This window comes from Podarcis pityusensis, assembly GCF_964106645.2.
Source record: "Podarcis pityusensis genome assembly, chromosome: 2".
In the NCBI taxonomy this organism is placed as follows: Eukaryota; Metazoa; Chordata; class Lepidosauria; order Squamata; family Lacertidae; genus Podarcis; species Podarcis pityusensis.
In genome coordinates, this window is record NC_138029.1 from 78,999,683 (window position 1) to 79,023,936 (window position 24,254).

The 24,254-nt window shown below is 43.6% G+C and overlaps 1 protein-coding gene and 1 long non-coding RNA gene across 5 annotated transcripts in view; one reads left to right on the forward strand and one right to left on the reverse strand.

Moving 5' to 3' along the window:
* TAMM41 (TAM41 mitochondrial translocator assembly and maintenance homolog) overlaps nt 1-24,254 on the reverse strand; it is a 153,399-nt gene that overhangs the window by 20,632 nt on the left and 108,513 nt on the right. For 3 of the 4 annotated variants that reach the window (XM_080994229.1, XM_080994230.1, XM_080994231.1), the window contains 2 exons: nt 9,917-10,096; nt 9,210-9,302 (listed from right to left, as the gene is read on the reverse strand). In XM_080994229.1, coding sequence (XP_080850355.1) covers nt 9,210-9,302; nt 9,917-10,090 — 267 coding nt within the window. In that variant the 5' untranslated portion in view covers nt 10,091-10,096. Of the gene's footprint in view, nt 1-9,209; nt 9,303-9,916; nt 10,097-14,471; nt 14,692-24,254 lie in introns of those variants that run through there. The other variant, XM_080994228.1, reaches the window with a different exon arrangement.
* LOC308470794 overlaps nt 14,854-24,254 on the forward strand; it is a 78,996-nt gene continuing 69,595 nt past the window's right edge. The window contains exons 1-2 of the long non-coding RNA XR_013982651.1: nt 14,854-14,922; nt 16,634-16,762. This is a non-coding gene — a long non-coding RNA (uncharacterized lncRNA). The remainder of the gene's footprint in view (nt 14,923-16,633; nt 16,763-24,254) is intronic.

A 24,254-nucleotide genomic window follows, 5' to 3' on the forward strand; every position in this document is an offset into this window, starting at 1 on the left:
AACAAGAGTTAAAAACAATACAGCATTAAATATTAAAAACTTCCCTAAACAGGGCTGCCTTCAGATATCCCAGCAGCTACTCCCAGTCACCAGTCTAGTTGCCGCATTTTGGATTAATTGCAGAACTTAGCTCTAAAGAGGTTGTTCTGTTGGCACAAGCATTTCTGCTTATCCAATGGAACAAATTTTCCTTCCCCTTCCCCCATGCACTGTTCTGAGGATGCTCCCAACCCTCCAGAGCAGAAGATACAGGGGTGAGGGAGAAAGCCACATTGCACAAGGTCCTTCCACTGGCTTCCACAAGCAGAACGGGTTAGTTGAATCCAGCCCTATAACAATACCCATACACTTCTGCATCAACTTATATTCCATTTTAGAAAATGACCAGATATTTGAGTTTGATGAAGTTAAAAAAAACAAATACTCCATTGATCCCATGTACACATGGCTTTTGCTTTGCTTTATCACATAATAATTTTGTTGACGCTTCAGTAAAAAAACAGGATGCTACCTTATAACAGGTCAGATTATTTGGCCATATAGGTAACTCTGACTGGCAGCCACTCTCCAGAGTCTCTGACAGGAGCCTTTCACACTGCTTTCTACCTGATCATTCCAAATGGAGGTGAAAGGGAATGTATTGGCACATGTGGCGCTTCCACCTACATTGACATTAGGAAGGCATGCCATGGGTGAAAGGTTATCACTCATGGCACTAACACGCTATTAGTCTGGCCTGAACGTTTGTACTGCAATGTTTGGCTGCAATACTGATGAAATGTCATAATTTGTAACCAGTTCTGACATATGCTGGAAAAGCTCCAATTTAAGCACATTCTTCTACCGCTTGAGTCATCAACTAGAACAGACAAGGCGACAAACTTACTTCTGTTGTCTGTGATCGAGATCCAAAGAACTGTGAAACTAGAACAAGGGAGCCCACGGGAGGAGAGCTGGACCTGTTCTTGAACATTAAAAGCCCACACCCACCATGGAAATGGCTTTTGAAAGCAAGGAGAATTCCTGAAGTTTGATATGGGATAGTGGTCAGCAGTTCACAGTCAGAAGTTCCACTGAAGTAGCACAAGTCGCCTTCCTAAGCAGCTCTTTGGATCCCAGCATATATTTCTTCTGCTGTAGCAACAAGAGACAATCTCGGAGGCCTTTGCAATTTACTTGGATAAAACACATGAACCCTCACACATTTGTAGGTGGCTTTGATTTGAAAAGACAAAAAAGGAAAACCAGTCTCAAAGATGCTGATGAGTAATACATTGATGCCCACCTCATTTTGCTACACAGAGGTCTTTCTCAGTAGCTTTTATGTTCCTTCGCAATTTAAGCAATTTCAAAACTGATGTTTTTGTAAATGGAAACCTGGAAACCCCTAAAGGAGGTCTGTTTAGGTGGAAAAAGTGATGGTCATTTGAACATTACTCTTGGGCATCTTTGAGATTCCTTCTCCTGTTTTGTCTTTTTCCTTGGATGCTTCCTGTTTCTCATTTTTGTGTGTGATTTAATTTGAGGCAATCTGCACACCACTGTGTTGCATTTGTCCATAGAATAATAAATGTTGTAAACATATTTACACAGTTATGCAATTTCCCTCCAGATTTTGCCCTGCACGATGCAGGAATAAGTATTGCCTCTAACCAAATTACCCTTTTCTTCTTTTTTTTTTTTAAGTTTCCACAAGATGATTTTAGAGTGAAGGAGACAGCTGGAGCTAGACTGCAATGAAACAAATAGACTGATATTATTACAGTGTGCAGTTTTCGCAAACATTTAGAAGGTATATGGGTAAAAGCAAGTCCATGACAAAGAGATGATTGTATCCAGAACCTCACAAGCTTAAACCAGAGCCGATGATATATATTTCTGAACACAACCCTCGAGACCCAAAACGAATCTGTGGGGCATACAATATCATTATTCTTCCATTATCTCCCCCCTGCATTTGAAGTGTGGTTTTTGTTAGCGACACAAAATCTGAACCATCTGAATAGTTAAAGGTAAACTGGTCCTGGGAGAGGCTATTTGAACACATGCTTTCAATTTGCTTTCCTACATGTTTTTAAAAGCCTAATTTTACAAACAAGCATTTTTCCTCCTCCTTGGGGGGGGGGGGGAGAAGTCAATACAATCTTCTAGAGCTGAAAATGGCAGCTGAGAAGACAATAGGGGAATACAGTGAAAGACCAGCTGCTTTTGCTGTCTGTCTAACGGCCAAATTACACAGCCAGTTGAATAGTCAAGTGACCAAACAGCCAGTTCACCTCTATTGAGAACAACTATGTTTATATGCTAGGAAAAAGCCCGATATATAATAGCTTATCTGCTCGACTGAGAGGGGGGAAATGAAGAAATGTGGTCTTCTGACTCAGTTCTTTCACTTGATTTACACTACCTGCCATCTCATATTGAAGAGTCAAAACTAACAGAGTTTGCTGGGGTTTTTTAATATGTTTATTTTAACGTCTGATTCAGCAAGACTCATTGTAACCATGTCCTGCGGATGTAAGTTAGAGAGAAAATCCAATATAAATGTATTATAAGGGGTCTTCGCCATAACCCACTCCTAAACATTTTACTCCATTGAACACAGTGGGCCTTGGTCTAAATTAAGCATGTAGAGGTTTCATCTGTTTGATGGTTCCTTATGTAACATTTTCTTATAAAGACCCTATTTATTCTTAAATTGCATGCACCCCCCCCAGGGGCTTTGGGATGTTCATTCTCCTCAAAAGTCCAGTCACAAGGTGTGGCATGTTATATCATGCTGCATTTCTGCTGGGAAGGGGGGTCTATTAAAAATACTGTATTTTCAGGGCCTATTATCCTTTCATCACAAATGATTTGGCTTGCCAAAATTTATGAAGAGATGTTGCAAACAAGGATCCAGTTAAAGGAGGGAAGAACACACTTTGCACACAGTGTTAATCTGTAGCATAATCAGTTAAGTATCTGAGACTGCGCCATAGTGGAGGGGGAAACACAGAGAAGCACAGGTCTGGGACTTCCTTTTTTCAGAGCAGGAGCAATGACATCATCAGCCAAAGTGACAGGATAACTGATGGATTGTCCTTGCTCTGGCAAGTGAATTAATATGGTAATCAGAAATGTGAGTTTGTTTGTGACAAATCTGCAGAGGTAATCAGAGACCAGATGCTTGCTTTCTTTCGTCCTTTTTTTTGGATGGGATTCTGATTTCAGGCTAGCAATTTAAAGGGCAACAATTCTTTGCAAGAAGCAAGCAGTTAAATTTCAGCTGGCCAAATGCACTCTACGAGATGAACCTACAGTCAGAAGCAAGCATCACTGAGTTTGATAGAGCTGACTCTCAAGAAACTATCGTATTTACTCGAGTATAATGCGTCATCAAATCTAATGTGCACCTTAATTTTCGCAACGCAACTTAGCCAAAAAAGGTGTGCATTAGATTTGAGTAAATAAGGTATACATAAAATTGCAGTCATACAGATCCTAATATATAGTGGTGGTGGTGGGGCTGCAGTCAGGATAAGTACTACATACTTAGAGTAGATCTGTGGAAATGAATAAACATAGGTTTCTTAGGGTCATTCATTTCAATGGGCCCACTGTGAAAAGAACTTAATGGAATACAACCCTGGGTATTGTGCTATGTATTGCACAAGCTCTCTCTCTCTGTTGAAATATATAAAAATATTAAAAAATTGTCCAGTAGCACCTTAGAGACCAACTAAGTTTGTTCTTGGTATAAGCTTTCGTGTGCATATACACTTCTTCAGATAAACAGAAGTCACCAGACCCTTAGATATAGTGGGAGGGTGGGGTGGGGGTTTTCTCAGGAGGGTAGTAGGAGATGGGTGATTGACTCAATGGGTACGGTAAACCTGTTAACGACTGCAATTAGCCCCACAGGAAAAAGCAAGGGATAATATGCAGGTGATTAGCGTATGTAATGAGACAGGAATCCAATATCTCTATTCAGACCAGGTCTCTCCATAGTTTTCAGTTTAGTGTTAAGTTGTAATTCAGCAACTTCTCTTTCAAGTCTGTTTCTGAAATTCTTTTGTAAGAAGACAGCTGCTTTGAGATCCCTACTGAATGTCCTGGGAGACTGAAGTGTTCTCCTACTGACCGGACACTGAGGTCCAGCGCTGAGTGCCTTCTGGTGGTTCCCTCACTGCAAGAAGTGAGGTAACAGAGAACCAGGCAGAGGTCCTTCTTGGTAGTGGCACCCGCCCTGTGGAACGCCCTCCCATCAGATGTCAAAGAGATAAACAACTATCTGACTTTTAGAAGACATCTGAAGGCAGCCCTGTTTAGGGAAACTTTTAATGTTTAACAGACTATTGTATTTTATTATTTTGTTGGAAGTTTCCCGGAGTGGCTGGGGAAACCCAGCCAGATGGGTGGGGAATGAATAAATAAATAAATAAATAAATAAATTTCTGCCTTGTGATTCCTGATGTCAGATTTATGTCCATTTATCCTTTGGCGTAGGGTTTGGCCTGTTTGTCCAATATAGAGAGCTGAAGGGCACTGCTGGCATTTGTAGGCATACACAATGTTAGAAGATGAGCAATTAAATAGGCCTCAGATGGTATGTTTGATGTTGTTGGGTCAGTGATGGCATTGTCTGGGTGTATGTGGCAGCAAAGTTGGCATCTGGGTTTATTGCAGGCTCTGGTACCAGTGTCCATGTTAAGTCTGCTTGCTGTATTATTGTGGGTGAGGGGGTGTGTGTGTAATAATGGATGAACACCAGATGCCTGCATTTTTGTATTCTCTTTGGGGGGATGGGGTTGTCATGATAGACTCCTGCACTTTGAAGTTCATCACCGCACAACTAGACAGCATAGTTTAAGAAGACCCCCTACTGTGATCCTTGAGAGCTCTGCCAGGCAATGCAGACCAATGATCTTATTCTGCATAATGATCTTATTCCGCATAAGACAGCTTCATCCGTAGCAGTATAGTGCCTCTGAAGCTATCATGGACATGTAAGTGGACTTTCATAAGTGTTCCACCTCATAAGAGGTGGAACAGGTAGGAGGAGCTATAAGTAGAAGGAGCTTGGGACTATGTGACAGGAGTGGCTTGGATAGTGCCTCCCACTTTCAGGAAGCACCAGAAGTATCTGCCATTCCTCAGTAGCCAGGAAATTTACATAGTCTGAAGATGGGACAGCAGATCATAAAGTTTTAACAGGATGGATGTTTTCTACAAGCCTCAGTTGGGCTGCAAAAAAAACCTGTGTTTACCCAGTTCTTCACCATGAGGTTAGATGAGAACTTGGCTAATCAATCTTATGTGGTGTCCAAAGCAAAAGCCAGCAAACTCTTGAGACACAGCCAGAGAGGCCTGGGAAGAATAAAAGAGCTCACAATTCTCAATAGCCATTTGTGTCCTACTAGAGATGTCCTCATCTGAACTATGTGGCTCATATTAGCACTGCTGCAAGAGTATACCAAACTAAGGGAAATTAACACATCAGAGAGCGGGACTTGGCTTATATTGCCCACTCCATAGAGACAGAAAAACACAGAAACCTTAACTAGCTGGGACACAATCTTGTGGCGGAACACTAGAAATTATTCTGCTTGAATCTCTGCTAAAACAGGGGGAAACCCATATGAGCTGTTCAGTCATGTTTAATATATCACTGTCAGATTTGTGCAAAGGGTTTGTTTTTCAACATTCAAGTTTGTATTGACTGTAAATCACACAGTGGAAACAGTCGATAAAAAGGTATTGCATCACAAACCTGAAACATCAGATGGGAATGCTTTCATGTTCAGATGGGTGGTATATTTCAAAGGCTTCAAAGATCAGCCCTAAAGCTGTTGTCACCAAGGTTTGAAAAACCAACATCCAACTAAAATAACAATATCTACGAGTGACATTAGTTAAAATTTCCAGCAGCAACTACAAATTACTGGTTAATTTTGCAAGTTTAGATCTGGACGCAAATTCCAAGAAGAAAAAGAAGATCATGTTGACCCAGAATGGAACAACCGAAAGAAAACCTAGAACCAGAGAAGGCATTTATATTTATTGGATTTGCATTCTGTTTTTATTTATACTTCTAGGGCAAGATTGAATGTAGCATCTGCTCACTTCTCCTTCCTGTCCTCCACCCTGCAGTTTCCACCAGCAAAATCTACTCTGAACTTTAGAGACACTGAGGACTGGAGGGGGAAGTTGAGAAAGCCAATGTTCTGTTGCACAAGCAGGCTAACATCACCGAACACTGCCTTTCGTTTTACTGATTCCCAGAAGTTCAAAGCAGGCTTAAGATAGGTAAAGTGTGAAAAATGCTATCTACCTTCCTACACACTTAAGCCAAGTCACAAAATACCTCTTCAGACAGAATGATCTTACAATGCGGTACAGTCCTCCCAGAGATCATTCCACTGGAAAATACTCACTAGGTTAGACTGAATGGAAGCACTACTCATCAAGATCTCCCTGCATATGGAAAGTTGATATTTTTTTATAAGGGGACTTTGAAACAAGTGGTTCCCATGCACATTCCAAAATGGTGGAATCCTGGGAGAAGTGGATAGGGGAAATAGAACAAACACCCAAATATGTTTTTACTAAAAATTGAACACTGCTTGAGGAACTTCAGCTGAAGCGTTTTTTAAAACTAAACAAATATCTGATGAAATCACAAACTTAAGTTTTACTTAGTCCCCAGAAGAATAGGAACATGAATGCTCATTTGTTTTCTGAACTTGTAACACAGACAAACTAAGAAGAGTGGGCTTGTTTTGTTCTCAAAATCAAAGGCAAGAAAAAGTATTTTCCATGAATTTTACTGGAAAGGACCAATGAATAATTTCCACCAACTCCCACTAATGGTTGTTGTAGCAAAGGAATATTAAGTATATATTAAATACATTAAAATACAAAAAGAAGTAAGCTGGGAATTCATAGGCAACTAAAAAGTATCACTTAAGACTATACCCAAAGCAGATTCCTAACCCCACCCCACCCACCCACCCCTTTCTGTCATCAGAATTCCAAGTTGAATTTAGAGTCGCTCTCTCTCCTTTTGACTTAACTCTGCTTCCATCTAGTGGTCAATTGGAACACTTGATATGAACTTTGTGTAGTTGTCACTGACATTTCACCAGGCACTTTATAGCTCAGTACTCTTTATCCTATGGGATGCGGGTGGTGCTGTGGTCCATACCACAGAGCCTAGGACTTGCCAATCAGAAGGTCAGCGGTTCAAATCTAGCAGTTCGAAAGCACGTCAAAGTGCAAGTAGATAAATAGGTACCACTCCGGTGGGAAGGTAAACAGCGTTTTCGTGCGCTGCTCTGGTTCGCCAGAAGCAGCTTAGTCATGCTGGCCACATGACCCAGAAGCTGTCTGCGGACAAACACCGGCTCCCTCAGCCAGTAAAGCGAGATGATCGCTGCAACCCCAGAGTCATCCGCGATTGGAATTAAAAGTCAGGGGTCCCCTTTACCTTTACTCTTTATCCTTAAAGCACCGGATTTGGAGTATGGGAGTGTGGCACTCTATATATTGTTGCAGTTGAGCTCCAATCAGCCCCAGCCAGCATGGTCAGAGATAGGATTGGAGTCCAACAATGTCTAGAGAGCCACAGGTACCCACCTGTGATTTAAAGACACCAATAAATTGGCATGACCAACTATTAAGGAGAAATGGGTTAAGATCTTCCATCAGGTATGAAACTCACACAATACTTTTGGGAAATTATTATCTCTCAGCTTAACTTTGCATCCACTACCCTGAACTCCTGGCAGCATACAAACATGATCAATAATATGTTTAAATATAGACCAGGCATTTCCAAATTCTTTCCCAAGTGTGCAAAAAGGTCACAGGAAGAGATGTGGGAATGGAGGAACTGAGAGCCAAGTGATAACGGCACTCCCGTTGGATAACAATGTACCTGTTGCAGGGTAACTCGCACGTGCTTCCAATGGCTTGGCAAAGGACAGTACAATATGGTTCCAAAACTCTGAAGTTACTTGTCAAACTACATACATTAGTTCTGCACACACATCATATTAAACCATAATTCAAATCAAGCTATGGTTTGATGCAAATAAGCAGTGTGGTGGCGCATGCTGCTCAAGTGTTCCCAAGGCGCTTCTCTTCCACTGCTACTGCGCCACAGATACAACAAGCCAAAGTCCAGCTTGCTGTGCTATCCAAACCCAAGTTTACGGTGCGCTTCCTCCCAAGGTTTGTTCTTGCCTGTCACTCATGGTGGCAGACTCAGTTGCACACCAAGGGAGGAGAGCCAAGGGAACTTTTGACCAGCAGTCACCACCGTACTGCTCATTCACATCGAACTATGATTTAATGCTACATTCAAACCAGGCCACTACATGATGCATGGTTTTGTTTTTAAATGGTGTACTTCATTAAAAAGTAAAGGTAAAGGACCCCTGACAGTTAAGTCCAGTCACAGACAACTCTGGGGTTGCGGCACTCATCTTGCTTTACAGGCCGAGGGAGCCGCCGTTGGTCCGCAGACAGTTTTTCCGGGTCATGTGGCCAGCATGACTGAGCCACTTCTGGCGAAACCAGAGCAGCACATGGAAATGCCATTTACCTTCCTGCCGGAGTGGTACCTATTTATCTACTTGCATTTTTGACGTGCTTTTGAACTGCTAGGTTGGCAGGAACTGGGACCAAGCAACGGGAGCTCACCCCATCACGGGGTTTTGAACCACCAACCTTCTGATCGGCAACTCCAAGAGGCTCAGTGGTTTAGACTCTTATTTTAAAGAAAAAGTAGCGGTGAGCTCCCTGATTAGGAATGTGTTGGCCCCTGTGGTAGCTCCCTGCTGAAAATTCACCCACCCAACACTGCTATTTGCCTTCAAATGTGCTGTTCACTGAAATTAAACAGCACCTTGAGCAAACTGCCACATAGAGGAAGGAATTTGTGGAGGCCCAATTCAGACTGTAGTCCCACAGCTGCTTTTTCTCCAAAACAGAAGTGACCATTTGAACACTAACATGAACAATGTAACATGTAGTTCAACCCTCAGATGGAACGCAATAACAACTTTATCAGCATTTCACTTTACTTATCCCACAAATTTACATTCCAAACACCACAGTAAGAGTACAGCCTATGGCGACTTATCCCTCCACCATGTTTTTGAAATAGTTTTCCTGTGGTTATGGTTTATGGTCATTTTAGATGAGAAAATGAGTCTTAGCAGTACCGGCTTTTGCAGTCGTCCAGCTACATAGAGTGTCTTCCAGTGAAGCAAATCTTCAATCAGAACATCAGTACTAATAACACCATATTTTATAACCTGGAACATGCAAAAATGAGAGCTGGATCACATTAAGTGTAAATAAAATATAAATATACATCTGCCAAAAGCAAAATAAATTTGCACAAAGGCTGAATCTTTTGAAAATTCTTTTGGGGAAATTATTCTCAAAGCACTAGAGAGGTAGTGTGTTTTTTTTTGTCTCTTTTGCTAGGAACCATCCTAAGAAGCAGCAGAGGGGCACACACCGTGAAGTCTTTTTCATCAGAAACTTTCCATGGGAAAATCACTTATCTCCCCTGTTCTCCCCAGAAGCATTTCTGCAGAGTCTCTTATCTAACCTTCAAGGCGCCTCTTGATATTTAAACAGTTACCTCACTTGGAGTCCAAAAACTAACCTAGTTTTGAACCTATCTTTCGTGATGGAAAGAGTCATAAAAGTTGTTTTATTGTAATAAAATCTAAAACAAAGATTAAAATAACCACAATTTAAATCAATGAATCCCGTTTTCATAGAACATATTGCCTTTCAAAAGAATTTTCATCTTGGTAATAAAGCTCTCACAGAGCAAAAGCCTGAATGAGTCAATAACTAAACTTGTGCACTGGGGACAAACCCAAATAACAGCAAATATGCCACCTATATTACTTACCCTGCCATTACAAGGCACTAGTGTATTGTAGTAAATCCCTGCTCCATAGTTCTGGACGTTACTGATTGGCTTGGGCCCAAAATATTTTAGAAAGGAATAATGATTACGATTCTTTAGCAGGTTCATCATATGCCATGTCACAGAATCATCAACAGCAAACACAAAGTCCAGCATATTGTTCTGTAAATTAAAAAAGATGACAGAATGCATAGGGTTTTTTTGCTTACAATCACAAGACACTCCTGAACCATGCTAAACACCAGAAGGCAACATAAAGATCTGAAACAAAAAAATGAAGAAACACATAAGCACACACACACACACACACACACACACACACACCTGCAAGCAAAAGCTCACAAAGCATGTTTGTCCACTCCATGTTGAATCCAGATTAAATTAGGTCCCATTCAAATCCAGACTAAGGTTTCAATTAAAATCATTAATTTAGTCCCCACTTTAATTCAATGGGATTTAAGTGCAGGCTTTGGATTGGGCACAGGCTAACTTTAGAGTACATGATGCATCAGCATCTGATGGCACTTAATAAAATTCAAGCCTCAGTGGTGTTTTGATACTTAAAGAAAAACTGAATCCGATACTTGATCAGGTATGCCCCATCCCAAGAGACAAGGGTAGGGTGAGCAAGGATTACTCACCTCCGTCACTGGTGTTGTGCAATGCCAGGTCTATAGGCAACAAAACCGCCACCCTGCGAGATTTCTTCACCTCGCAGGGGGTCGACCTGGCTTGTGTGACGGAGACCTGGGTGCGCAAAGGGGAAACTGTCACCGTACGAGAGATGGCACCCCTGGGTTTCTCCGTCCTCCACCAGTCGCGGACTGTGGGCCGGGGGGAAGGGGTGGCATTATTAATCTGGGAAGATTGTTCTTTCAGGGCTCTACCATCACCATCGACCCCCGGCATTGAATGTGTTGGCCTAGTGTGGGGCTCCGAGGTGAGCTTGGCTGTCTGGCTGGTGTACCGGCCACCTAGCGCACCAGCAGCAACCCTGTCAGGCCTATTGGAGGCGGTGGCCGGCTGGGCCTTGGAGTTCCCTAACCTATTGGTATTGGGGGACTTCAACATCCATGCTGATGCCACTCCCTCCTCACAGGCTCTGGACCTGGTGTCTTCCATGGCGACACTAGGGCTCTCCCAGTTTGTTTCGGGCCCCACACATCAAGCAGGCCACACCCTGGATTTGATCTTTGGCGTCGGTATAGATGTGATCATGTTTCCTTCGATGAAGGTGCCATGGTCTGATCACTACGCTCTGAAAGCCAGGATTGACGTTCCACCCCCACCCTGCTTAGGTGGCGAGCCGATTTGGGCTTGCCTGCAGAGGCTGATGGACCCTGATAGATTCCGTCAAGCCTTGCGGGACCTTCCTCCCCCTGGCGACTCATTGACTGAGCTTGTTGAGGGCTGGAATACCCAGCTCCTGGCAGCCATCGATGAGATCGCACCTAAGCGCCCTCTGCGACCCCGCAGAAACCGGTTTACTGAGGAGCTCCGGAAAATGAAGCGGGACCTCAGACGGCTAGAGCGAGTATGGCGGGGTGCCCGTGACAGAGCCTCAAGAACATATTATAGGGTTTTTATGAAAACCTACGAGATGGCAGTGAAGGCCGCTAAGAAGTCCTACTTCTTGGCCTCCATTGCATCCGCTAGCTCTCGCCTGGCGCAATTATTTAGTATAATTTGGTCTTTAACGTCCCTTGAAGGACAGCCAAATTTAAATAACAATTTGACACACAACTGTGAGGCATTTGCGAGCTTTTTTGCGGAGAAGATCCTGTTGCTCCGCCATGACCTCCCTGCCAATTTGGATACAATAAAGGAACTGGAGGCCCCTCGACTGTCCTCAGGTCCAGTATTGGACCACTTTGACCAGATATCCCCAGCCGATGTGGACAGACTCCTGCGAGCTGGAAAGCCCACCACTTGTCCTCTCGACCCGTGCCCGTCTTGGCTGATTAGAGCGTGTCCAGACGAGGTGTGGGCCCCCCTGGGGGATATCATCAATTTGTCCCTTGGCACCGGGACATTCCCAGGGGAACTGAAGGAGGCAGTGGTGCGCCCGCTTTTAAAGAAAACATCATTAGATCCCTTAGATCTATCCAATTACCGCCCGGTTTCGAATCTTCCATTCCTGGGTAAGGTGATTGAGAGAGTGGTTGCTGAACAGCTTGGTAGGTTTCTGGATGAAACATCGGCTCTGGATCCATTCCAGTCTGGCTTCCGCGCTGGTCATGGGACCGAGACGGCTCTGGTCGCCCTAACAGATGATCTCCGCAGGCAGCTGGATCAAGGCAGGTCGGGGCTGCTGATTCTTCTAGACCTGTCAGCAGCCTTTGACATGGTCGATCATGAACTCCTGGACCACCGCCTTGCCGACGTGGGGATCCAGGGCACAGTCCTTCAATGGCTGCGCTCGTTTCTCTCTGGTCGGGGACAGAGGGTGGCGCTTGGGGGGGAATTGTCATCGCCCCACTCCTTGGTGTGTGGAGTGCCCCAGGGTGCGATACTCTCCCCAATGCTTTTTAACATCTTTATGCGCCCCCTCGCCCAGCTTGTCCGGAGTTTTGGGCTGGGCTGCCATCAGTATGCTGATGACACCCAACTCTATCTGTTGATGGATGGCCATCCTGACTCGGTCCCAGACACACTGATCAGATGCTTGGAAGCTGTGGGAGCCGGTTGAAGTTAAATCCTTCGAAGACAGAGGTCCTCTGGCTGGGACGGGACGATATGGGATTGAGGGGGCAACTCCCATCTCTTGCGGGGGTGCAATTAGTGCCAGCACCGTCCGTTAAGAGTTTGGGTGTAATCTTCGATACCTCTATCTCCATGGAGGCGCAGATTGCAGCTATAACAAAGGCGGCATTTTTTCATCTCCGCCAAGCTAAGCAGTTGGCTCCTTACCTCTCTCGCCCTGACCTAGCCACTGTGATCCACGCGACGGTCACCTCCAGACTGAATTATTGTAACTCGCTCTACGTGGGGCTGCCCTTGAGACTGACCCAGAAACTCCAGCGGGTGCAGAATGCTGCAGCGAGACTCCTTACGGGGTCTTCGCTGCGAGATCACATTCACCCGGTGCTATACCAGCTGCACTGGCTCCCGGTGGAGTACAGGATCAGGTTTAAGGTGCTGGTTTTAACCTTTAAAGCCCTATACGGCCTAGGACCCTTGTACCTACGGGACCCCCTCTCCTGGTATGCCCAACAGAGGAACTTACGGTCTTCAAATAAAAACATCTTGAGATGAGCCACAGAGAGGTTAGGCTGGCCTCAACTAGAGCCAGGGCTTTTTCAGCTGTGGCTCCAACCTGGCGAAACGCTCTGTCACAAGAGACAAGGGCCCTGAAGAACTTGACATCTTTCCGCAGGGCCTGCAAGACAGAGCTGTTCCACCAGGCCTTTGGTCAGGGCGCAGCCTGACTCCCTCCTCTGGCAATCTTTACAGAACTTTAATATGGTTGCCATCAATTTTGATTTTAATTAATTTTTATAATGTTTTTAGAATGTTGCACTATTTTAGTGTTGTTAGCTGCCCTGAGCCCGGCTTCGGCTGGGGAGGGCGGGATATAAATAAATATTTTTTTTATTATACGCCCAAGACGTTCACTTACAACAGTGGTTTTCCACCAGTGTGCTGTGGCACCCTGGGGTGCCTTGAATGATGCTCGGGGTGCCACGGGCAACACTGGCCCCTGCCCCTCTCTCTTTCTCTCCCTCCTCTGATGCCCTCTTGCATCCTCTCCCCCAAGGGGAAGATTCCCAAGGAGAGGAGAGGAGGCTGACAGGACACTCCACAAGGAAGGGTGGAGAGGCTTCAAAAAAAGGGTGAGAGGCTGCCAGCTCTGCAGGCAAGGGGTGACCTAACTGGGCTCCTGAGCCCCACAGAGGTGCCGCAGAAAAAATGTAGTTGGTCAAGGGAGCCGTGGACCCAAAAAGGTTGAAAAGCTCTGACTTAGAACAATACCACTGATAACCCAATCAGTACAACACCACAGGCCACTATTAACGCATTATTCACTGTGGCTGTATTAGGAACCATCTAAGAAACAAATGGTTAAAAACAGTTGAAGCTAAGAGGGATAGGATTGCAACCTTAGAATGAGCCTTGAACTTAAAGGCTGCCAGACTCTAACCTCAATTAAGAGACTGTGGCTGCACAGTTTACTGGAAGCAAATCCCATTATAGACAGTGATAGCTATTTTCAAATGAACATGCATTGATAGACGCTGCTAGGTGCTGGTTTTACCTGCAATTAAAGATTGTGTTGCATGGATGGTGCTATGAAGCATATGGCAAAAAACCGAGAGGAGCTCTATTATGTTTTCCTGGGCTCATGAGGGTAGAATTGGGGAAGGGTGGGTTATTCTTAAAACAACACACACATCCCAGCTCCTTGCTCGGGAAGGATGCAGAAAGAACAACTTCAAAAACAGCCGCCGCCGCTTGATCGCTCGCAGGTTTTACAGCTAAATAATAGGCATAGGACTCGCCCCTTCCCGTCCTAGGAGTCTATTCCAGCCCCACTTACCCCCGTTTCCGCGGCAGAGGCCCCCGCTTGCTGAAAGACCCCGGACCCATAGGCAAAAGCTAGGCTGAGCTCTTGAGGGAAATGAGCCAGGATCCTGCGGAATTTCACCGCCGAGCTCTGCAAAGCCATGCGGCCAAAGTAAACAACGTGCGCCTTAAGCGCGCGCGGAGTCTTCGCAGGGCAGACTCAGCAGCTGGGGGTGCCGGGCGGAAGCAGCACGTCGCCCAACGTCCACGCCAGTAGCTGAGGAAATAGAGGGTTTGAACCAAGAGGAAACCAAGTAGGCGTTCTGAAACCACAGCGCCCTCTCTGGTAGAGAGCTACCTTGGGAGGCACCGCTTTCTGGTGCGCAATCCAGTCTACGCAGAAAATACCGGTGATGAATTCCCTGGGGCTTGAGACCAGATAAACAGGGATAGGAGTGTAGCCTGGCAGGAACCAAATTATATAGGCAGGCAGCAGTGCGAGCAGAACTTTTCTCAAGGTTCTTTCTGGAGTAGAGTTACTGTTTTGGGGCGAAAAATATACTCAGAGTTGAGAGTGGATTTCATGCTCTTTATTCAGTTCATAGTGGTGAGGAGGAATGAAAGTTCCCCCAAAGTATCTGCTTTATATACATTATTTAGACAATGGGCTGCATGTGATTGGCTAATTCCGGGATACTCCTGTAGGCCAATCAGGTTGTGGATACACTTCCACCAGGAGCTGGATTGGGTGGCTCCTGCGGACCAATCATACTGCTGCATTGTTCTAGGACCAATCAGACTGCTGCATTCTGAATCCTATTGTTCTAGGACCAACCAGACTGCTGCATTTTGGATCCTATTCAACTCAGTACATAACATGGGGAGTAAAGAAACCTGATTAAGTTTTTTATCTTTTTTTTATCCCCCCACTCACAGGTTCCGAAAATGGGGAAAGGCTTGTTCCCCTGGTTCACTTCATGCAGCCAATGCAATTGTTTATTGTTTAAAAAAATATATGTATAACTGTGTTAGGGTTGCATATCCCATGAGGCAGATCCACTAGCACAAGGACTTTCTATTGCACAAGGGAACTTTCCCTCCCTCTCCTTTCCCCACATACCCCCCAAATCTGTTCTTGGGTTCTCAACCCTCTGGAGCAGACTTGGAGGGCGCACGGGGGCAGGGGGCGGGAGAGGTTCCATTGCATAAGTGGAAATCCTGCAGTACTATTTCATTGCATAATGCCTTATGTATAGGTATAGGTAAGCAAATAATGAGGGAACTTTAATTATTGCCTATATACCTTCTTATTGGACAAAACAAATTTGACTGAATTGCCCAAATTACTCCTGTACTTTTTACACCACCGTTTGATCTAGAGGGATTCCAGCGACAGTTTACTTAACAATCATACTGCCGAAGCATGCATACTGAATATATTGAAATTTTTGAAAAGAATACACACATCATTTGACGGTGTGTGTTTGGATTTAATGCAGCCTGATCCTGTTACTGCAGTCCCAGGCATCTAGGAGCAAATGCCACTGAATATTTCTGCTTAACTTAATTGTGGTTCAAGCTGTCAGAAATCTTCTATGACCTGCCAAGCAGTAATAATATATGTAGATACAGATGGTCCTACTTGCTCTGAACTACCAAGCAATCTCATCTGATTATTCTGAATGTCAGATTGGCTATGAACCTTGGGGAACGCAGGGAGCTGATAATTACTCAACCAGCTACTGTATGCTGCTGTCGGCAAAGTGTGATACGAAAGTTATTAAAAGCGTACAGCGAAGCTTAAAGGGGCGGCTGCTCTTTTGCATACATTTTCATCTAGAGAGCCAAAGGACCTGCAGTACCTTCTGAGGAAATTTAATCAAATTCTTTGAGAAAGGATCCAGCAATGGCTGTCATTACGGCTGGATCAGAGGCATTAGGACACTGATTACTAGCTGCCAGCATGCAGAAGCTGGTGGGCTTCCCAGAGGTGTCAGCCTGGCCGCTGTAGGTTAGAGGCAGAATCCTGAAAGAAACTACAGCTGGGGCACCATTATTTTTAATGCTTCCCTTGTGCATGGTTGTTGTTTTTTTAAAAAATTAAAAACAACAACTTCATCAGAGTAGCAAACTAGCACCATGTGGAACAGATTAAGCTATAAGCTTTCTCCCCAATGCACTGGTTTTCATTTACAGGTATTTCTTCTATGCCCAAGAGTGATGGAGAGTGGGAGTGCCTATGATTCTATGGAAACATGCACCAAAGAGTTCAGACATGACAGCAACTTAGAGAAGATGCTCTCTCAGTAGATGCCATTCAAAACTGTAAGAGACCCTCTGATTATTATATCTTTGAACAGGCAGAATGGTATGGTTGGTGGTGGTCTAGCATAGGGTTAAGCTAATGGTGTGCCCTCCAACTCCAAGCAGCATTTAGCATGGCCAATGGTCAGGGATGATGGAAACTGTAGTCCAGCAACACCTGAAGGGTGCCATGTTGGCTACCCTTGGTCTAATGGATACCTGGGTCCTGAGCCTTGTGGGATTTTAGAGATAAGCGTCATGTTCCTTCATCCAAGCTGCTGCTGACAACAGTAGTGCTTTGAAGGAAAGGGTGAAGCAGTCCCTGTTGGCCCTCTTTGTTCAGATGCAGGGACAAGTGCAAACAGCTCAGAGTTTTATGCATCTCTAGGTGAGGTTTCGACATGGGTGGTGCTGTGGGTTAAACCACAGAGCCTAGGACTTGCCGATCAGAAGGCCAGCGGTTCGAATCCCCGTGACGGGGTGAGCTCCCATTGCTTGGTCCCAGCTCCTGCCAACCTAGCAGTTCGAAAGCACATCAAAGTGCAAGTAGATAAATAGGTACCGCTCCGGCGGGAAGGTAAACGGCATTTCCGTGTGCTGCTCTGGTTCGCCAGAAGCGGCTTAGTCATGCTGGCCACATGACCCGGAAGCTGTACGCCGGCTCCCTCGGCCAATAAAGCGAGATGAGCGCCGCAACCCCAGAGTCGGTCATGACTGGACCTAATGGTCAGGGGTCCCTTTACCTTTACCCTTTAGGTGAGGTTTAGGCAGCCCCACATAAATCAATAATGTGTCCAGAACCTCCATGATGTTGCAGAGGATTCTGGGATATATTGTTGTTTTCATTCAGTCAGTAATTTCTGGAAAAAAATATGGCCTTTCAATTTTTGGTCCATCTGGGTGAACATGAATGAGAGTTTCCAGCAAACTAGCAATATTACTTTAGCTGCTAGACCACCTTCCTCTTTATTCAATCAGCAGTTAACACCACTGGGCTGAATCCTTTGTGCTTTCTGTGTCTATAGCAACAGATTAATTCTTTTCTTCACGACCATCTTGTTTGCTTTCATCACCCTGTAATTGTCATTATCTGCTGTTTTCATAGTTGTTACATCACACCGGCTCTTGTAATTATGTAACAGTAGCCCAAAGCCCCCACATGAGGGCTTTGCAATTATGAATATATAATTTCTGTTTTCATCTCAGATTTTTGAAACATTTAAATGAGCAAAACCCTTTGAGGATTCAAAGCCTTTGGCTTCCCAGACCCAGAGTATTCAGTAGCTGTTTCAGGCAGATATTTAATTCCCCAGCATATCAACTCAGACTGGTAATTCATGGCCCATAATCAGGTTGGTCAAGTTTATGTTAAGAAATGAGTTTGTAGCTTTTCTACCTTTGTGGCCTGTGTTTTCATTCTGTTATTAAGGCACAGTGTGGTACTAATTAATCATAAATTTAGTTGATTAAAAAAACTTCAGGGCAGCACCATGGGAATAGCCAGGATTTTTGTTAGGGGGGAACAGGATTTGGCTGAGGGGCAGGACTTTTGTTAGAGGGAGCAGAACCAATGTGATTGGTCAGGTAAGTATCTGTTCTTTTACTTGATGGGGGGGTGGCAGCTGCCCCCCCCCTTGGCTATGCCCATGGGCAGCACCCAGGTTCTACTTGGAAATCTGAAGCAAAGTGCATTAGGCAAAACATAACACAGGATGCAACAGGGGGGTTTGCAACTTCGTGGGCATAAGAGGAAGTTCTCAAGAGGGTCATTGCACCCACAGGTATCACTCTGGAGACCATAGGTTTCGTTAGTTCCTGGATCCCAAGCTGTGTGGGCCATAAAGATAAGCAGCAGCCCTTGTATCTGTAAATGGTGCATGCTGAAGCTGAAAATGCATCATGGACATTATTTAGCTGAACAGCATACAGAATGCAGGCTTGCGTGAATCAAGATTCAAGTATTATGACCAGCACATAAAATCCAAACCTATGTGGATTGAGTCTGGTTTCTGAAATCAGAGGCTTTCCAATAGCACATTCCATAATGTGATTTCCATTCACTCATATGCAGACTGTGATGGTGAATTGCTCTGAGGGTTGCATAGCATGTAGTTTAAACAACGTAATGCAGAGTTCTATATTAATCTCTTACACTTCTACCTCAATAGGTATGTGACTAAATGTGAATCTCAAAACTGGCAAGAATACTTTCCTGATATAATACCCATTTCCCACTCCTTAGCATAGAGAACAAAAATGGTGTGTGTGTGTGTGTGTGTGTGTGTGTGTGTGTGTGTGTGTAATAACAGAGTTTTATCCTTGGGCTAAATCCACAGAGGTAGGGAACTATTCCAATAATAAATACTGTATGCTATATGCATCCAGCTGCAATTACAAACAACTACCACTTGATGTCCTCTTTTCTCAAAACCTATCATAAATTTTTCAAAACCCTGCTGTTGCTTTTAAGGTTATTTGTGATTCCATTGAAAACACCCTTTTTGTGCTGGATTGGTGTTGCTAGTTTTTGTTGTCATGGTAACATATATGCACTGTATTGTATATACACCATTTAGAGTACATTAGTCCCACTTTACAGCTAATGAATACCGAGGCTAGAAATACATGGCCAGGCCAGGTCAGTCAGTAAATCTACGGCACTAGAAGAACAGCTGAGTAATAAAATAATTTCTCAGAGTACAGCTAGCCTGCAACTTACACACAATTGACTCGTGCTCATTCAGCTTTGAGCGCTTGGCAAAAGTATATACATAAATATATAAAGGGGGCAGAAAATGAGCAGGCAACCAGGCAAAAAAGACTTTGGTAATCCTACCCACCACTGCACCCAATGGGTTCTGACTATATGCGATTTTGGCTTTAGGCATGAACCCTGAAATGTTACCCCTACATAATTTGAGGGCTTGCTGTATATGCTTTCCTCTCACCACTGAACGTGATATTTCCTTTCTTTTCCGTCTCCTGTTTCCCCCAACACATAGGTTTCAGTAGCAGTTTGACTATGAACAGCTTCTCCTTCTCCCTCCCCATATTTTAATGGCATAGTAAGGCCATTCATAGGAGAGGCTCTGTTACAAAAGACACATTTTCATAATCACAGGTGGGCTCACAATCCTTCTCCACCAAAGAAAACCCCATTCCTAGTCTTGTTCTACTTCCAGCACCCCAATGCATGATCTACTTGCATTTAAGGATCCAGCACAGTGGAAGAAAGCACTTTTCATTTTGTAGTGTTCATGCTAATGCTTTCTCAAGAAATTGCTGTGGTGGGAAAAGCTGGGGGAGGAAGCAATTATCTTGCCCAAATTCCTCCTGCCCTCCAGGGGGCTGTGAGAAACAGAGAGAAATAGTTGTACAAAAAGCATCTAACAGCACAAACTTTTACACATCTGCTTAGAAGTAAATAAACGAGGCCAGATGGCACCACCTGCTTGCATGTACTTTTTAGGCCTAGGACCTGCTGGACTGGTTACAGGCGGGTTACAGATTTAATGAGAAGAGGATAAAATGTAGGTCAGCGTGATTTTAATGGAGCTTCCTCCCAAGTAAGTGAGCCCAGGAGTGGAACTTAGTAACGAAGAGAAGACCTTTCAGAGGAGCATGATCATCAGCAAATGCTTCAGCTTCAATTGCTCCAAAATGCAGCAGACAGAATTGCTGGATGGGGTTCATTTCAGAGCATGTATAACCCCTGTTTTGCCAGTTCGTTTCCAGGCCCATTCAAGGTGATCATATTAGTGTTTAAAGCCCTAAATGATTCAAAGCCCAAATACCCGAAAGAGTGCCTGCTTCCCTACAGACCCTTTTGGGTGCTAATATCTGCAGAGGATGCCCTCTTGTTGCCCTCAGAAGCTGAGGGTAGCAGCCCAGGAGAGGCTATTTGTGGCCTCCCCTAAGTTGTGGAAGTCCCCACAGACATGGGTCTGGTACTTTCATTATACAGCTTTCAGCGAGCTGATATGTGTATTTTTAGGACCCACCATTTATTTATTTTTGTAATTTTAAGCTTTAAACTGTTTTTAATATGGAAGCTGGCCACTGGTAATATTTATTTACAACCCGCCCCTACTTGTTCTGTCCTGTCCTGTCCCCATTCTGCCCTCTTCCAGGTCCAAAATGACGCACACGTTGGACACACGTCAATTGAATGCGTGCAAAATGGTCACCGCTTGTATAATATCTAAACATTCCTATATTGATTTCTATATTCTTCTTCAGTAGAAATTCATTGAGTGATTTACATTATAGGCTATTGATGGTCCTTGTCCTAAAGAGCCATAGTTTTTTAAAATAAATAAATAAATTGGCTAGTTCAGTAGGCCTTTACCTAAGAGGAAACACCATTAATCCAGTGTGGTTTACTTCTGACTCGGTTTTGGCTTGCACAGCAAGAAACTGGTCTTAAGAATGCGACATATGGTGTATGCTGGAACAGGAAAGCTGTTTAGAACGTATGACCTTCAGGTGTCTTTGCAGCCAGTAAGGTGATTCCTTGTTTGCAAGAGAGTTGATTCTGCTAACCTGGAGATTCCATTTAATTAGCCTTTAAATTTGAAACACTCCTGCAGAAAGACTGTTCTTTACCTGCATTTGGCAACTGCTTTTATTTCTTAGAGAAGCATTGCCCGAAGCCTTACTACTTTTATTAAAGCAGGAGTCTGAGAATTAATGTGTGCTGAGCAAATGGAGCTGTACTGTTGCTTGGTCTGGGAAGAATTACCCTTGCACTTGGAATGGTTGAGCACATTTTGATGTGCCTCCAAATGACCGTAGCAAAGGTATGACCACCTCAGTAGATCTATTATGCCTTGCTCTCAGACTTCATAGAGGCTGCTCAATGAGTGGGGAGAGTGAATGTCCCTTCACCTTGTCACCTATGCAAACACTGTTCCCAGGACTGTATACTATGATTTACAGTTAGTAGTGGAAGTCAGTTAGCCAAACACAAAATCCTTCAGGAAATCTGAACCCTGTCAAAATAAAGCATCTGTTCCGGTGTATAGTAACATCAGAAGGGCTATAATTTAAACTGGATGTTCATTTTAGATGAAGGCTTATTCATTTATGGATTCTTTGGGTTATAAAGATCTACTGTGACTGAAATATTTTAGTGTGAACCTTAGAAAGAATAAGATCAGAAATTATCACTGGCTCTCCTAGTCACGGAGAGAGCAGGAAATAAGGGCACATTTCCCTGCCACAACCCAGTGGCAGATGTCTTATTCGGATGACATATTTACAGTGAGCTCTTTTTTCTTGATTGGCTCACTACTCTGCATAATTCCTATTAAATGTCCTCAGGCTGCCATTTGTTTTGGCCTAAACAACAACACAATAGCCGGTAGAAAATCTACGACCTCGATGCCGTCTCCCAGCTGTCTTGCCTTGATTCATGGATGTACTCGTAGACATTTCTGGATAGCTTTTTGTGCAAAACCACTGGTTTACCGTACATTTAAAAGCTTTTTACACTCACAGCTAGACCAAGATAGTTTGTTCCTTGGGGTGAAGAGCGGTATGCCACACACACACCCTTTCCACATACCTAGAGTGACAAATTATATCTTATTTCAGTATTGGCAAACAACCGGGGGGCTACCGTGACTGCCCCGTCCTCCACCATTTGCCACCTGAGACAGTTACCTCACTCTGCCTAATGGTAAGGCCATCGATGTGGCTGGGGAAACCTAACCAGATGGGTGGGTGGGGTATAAATACAGTGGTACCTTGGGTTACATACACTTCAGGTTACATACGCTTCAGGTTACACACTCTGCTAACCCAGAAATAGTGCTTCAAGTTAAGAACTTTGCTTCAGGTTGAGAACAGAAATCGGGCTCCGGCAGCGCAGCGGCAGCAGGAGGCCCCATTAGCTAAAGTGGTGCTTCAGGTTAAGAACAGTTTCAGGTTAAGAACGGACCTCCGGAACGAATTAAGTACTTAACCTGAGGTACCACTGTAATAATAATAATAATAATAATTATTATTATTATTATTATTATTACACAATCCTATCACTTTAGTTTTGCAGTTTCGTTTAATGCTCAGACTAATATTGAAAATCCACTATCCAACAAGGTTTGTCAATCTTTGGATGTTATTAGATTTGGATGTTATTGCTTTCATGATCCTACAAAACAAAAGCTAGGGTTAATTACTATATACCCTTTACTGAATCAATGTATTTGTTGGAAAGTAAAAGAAAATGAATTTTCAAGTTCTACAATGTTTTGTTTCTGCTTTAGGCAAAGGGGGAGGTCTGGAGTATGTGTGCACAGACCCTGAAAATAACCATGCTTTGTAAATCTGGAACATGACAAAAGAGTACATGTATAACATTTTAATGAAAAGAAGCCTAGGAGACATTGCTCCTAATTATTTTTTCTTCTGATCCGAATCAAACGGTCTCTCCAATAGAAGATTTTGTTTTGTCTCACAACACTTGTTGAGCTATTAATCCATTGAAACTTTGACTATAAGTACATGCTACGCTTTTTGTATCTCATTTTAATGAAGCAGAGCTGTCGGAAACTCATTGCGTTACTAACGCTATACTAATCTGAGAAATGCACTCCAAGTTGTTGTTGCTGCTTTAAATCATTTATCAAATCAGGAGCAAACATATCTTATTTAAGAGCCTGGTGCTCCTAATTTCCAAATCAATGTTGTGCATAGCTAAACCAGAAAGTAACACAGAAGGAGAAGCACAATATAAAGTCCATCATTGCAAAGTGAGGCGAAAAGGAAAAATACATTTGTGGAATATTTTGCAATTCTGCACTTCAGACCAATATACAGTACTTAAGCAAACTACAGAAAGTCATGGGGCATAACAACCCAATTTATAGCTTGGCTACAGCAGTAATGCATCTGCTTCCTCGATTTCTCTTGCAAGGTAGTTGCAGATTGATTACATTTTTTATAATGTCATGGCTCCAGAAAAAAAAAATATGTTTAAAGAAGAACCATTTAAAATGGTAAGTAAAAATTATTCTGATGGCACATAAGTCATCAGATGGATGTGATTACGGTCTGTGACCAAATTATCTCTATGACTCACCTAAGTCAGCTCATTCCTCTCCCTATACTTGCTGCCTTTGGTATCATCTGTGCTCAAGACTGGACACAAAGTTTGATCCTTTTGCATTTCTAACTTCTACTTTTGCATTTCTAACTGATACTATCTGACAGGCCACATAGCTGATAGTTAACATTAGTCTTACCGATTCCAGTTACCTCACTCTCTACTGGTAGTAATGTGTTTTTTTAAAAAAAAAAAATGAGAGTGAATATACAATCCTTACTTCAAGGTGTGCAAAAAATGGTTGTCTTTGGTCACTTTTTAAGAATTGTGACTAGGAGGAGATTTGTTATAGATTATTAGACAATTGAAAGTTAATTATATACAATATTGCAACTCATGTGCCCAACATACAGCCCAGAAAATCAGACAAAACCTTTCCACGATAAAATACGGCACCATGCTCTGGAA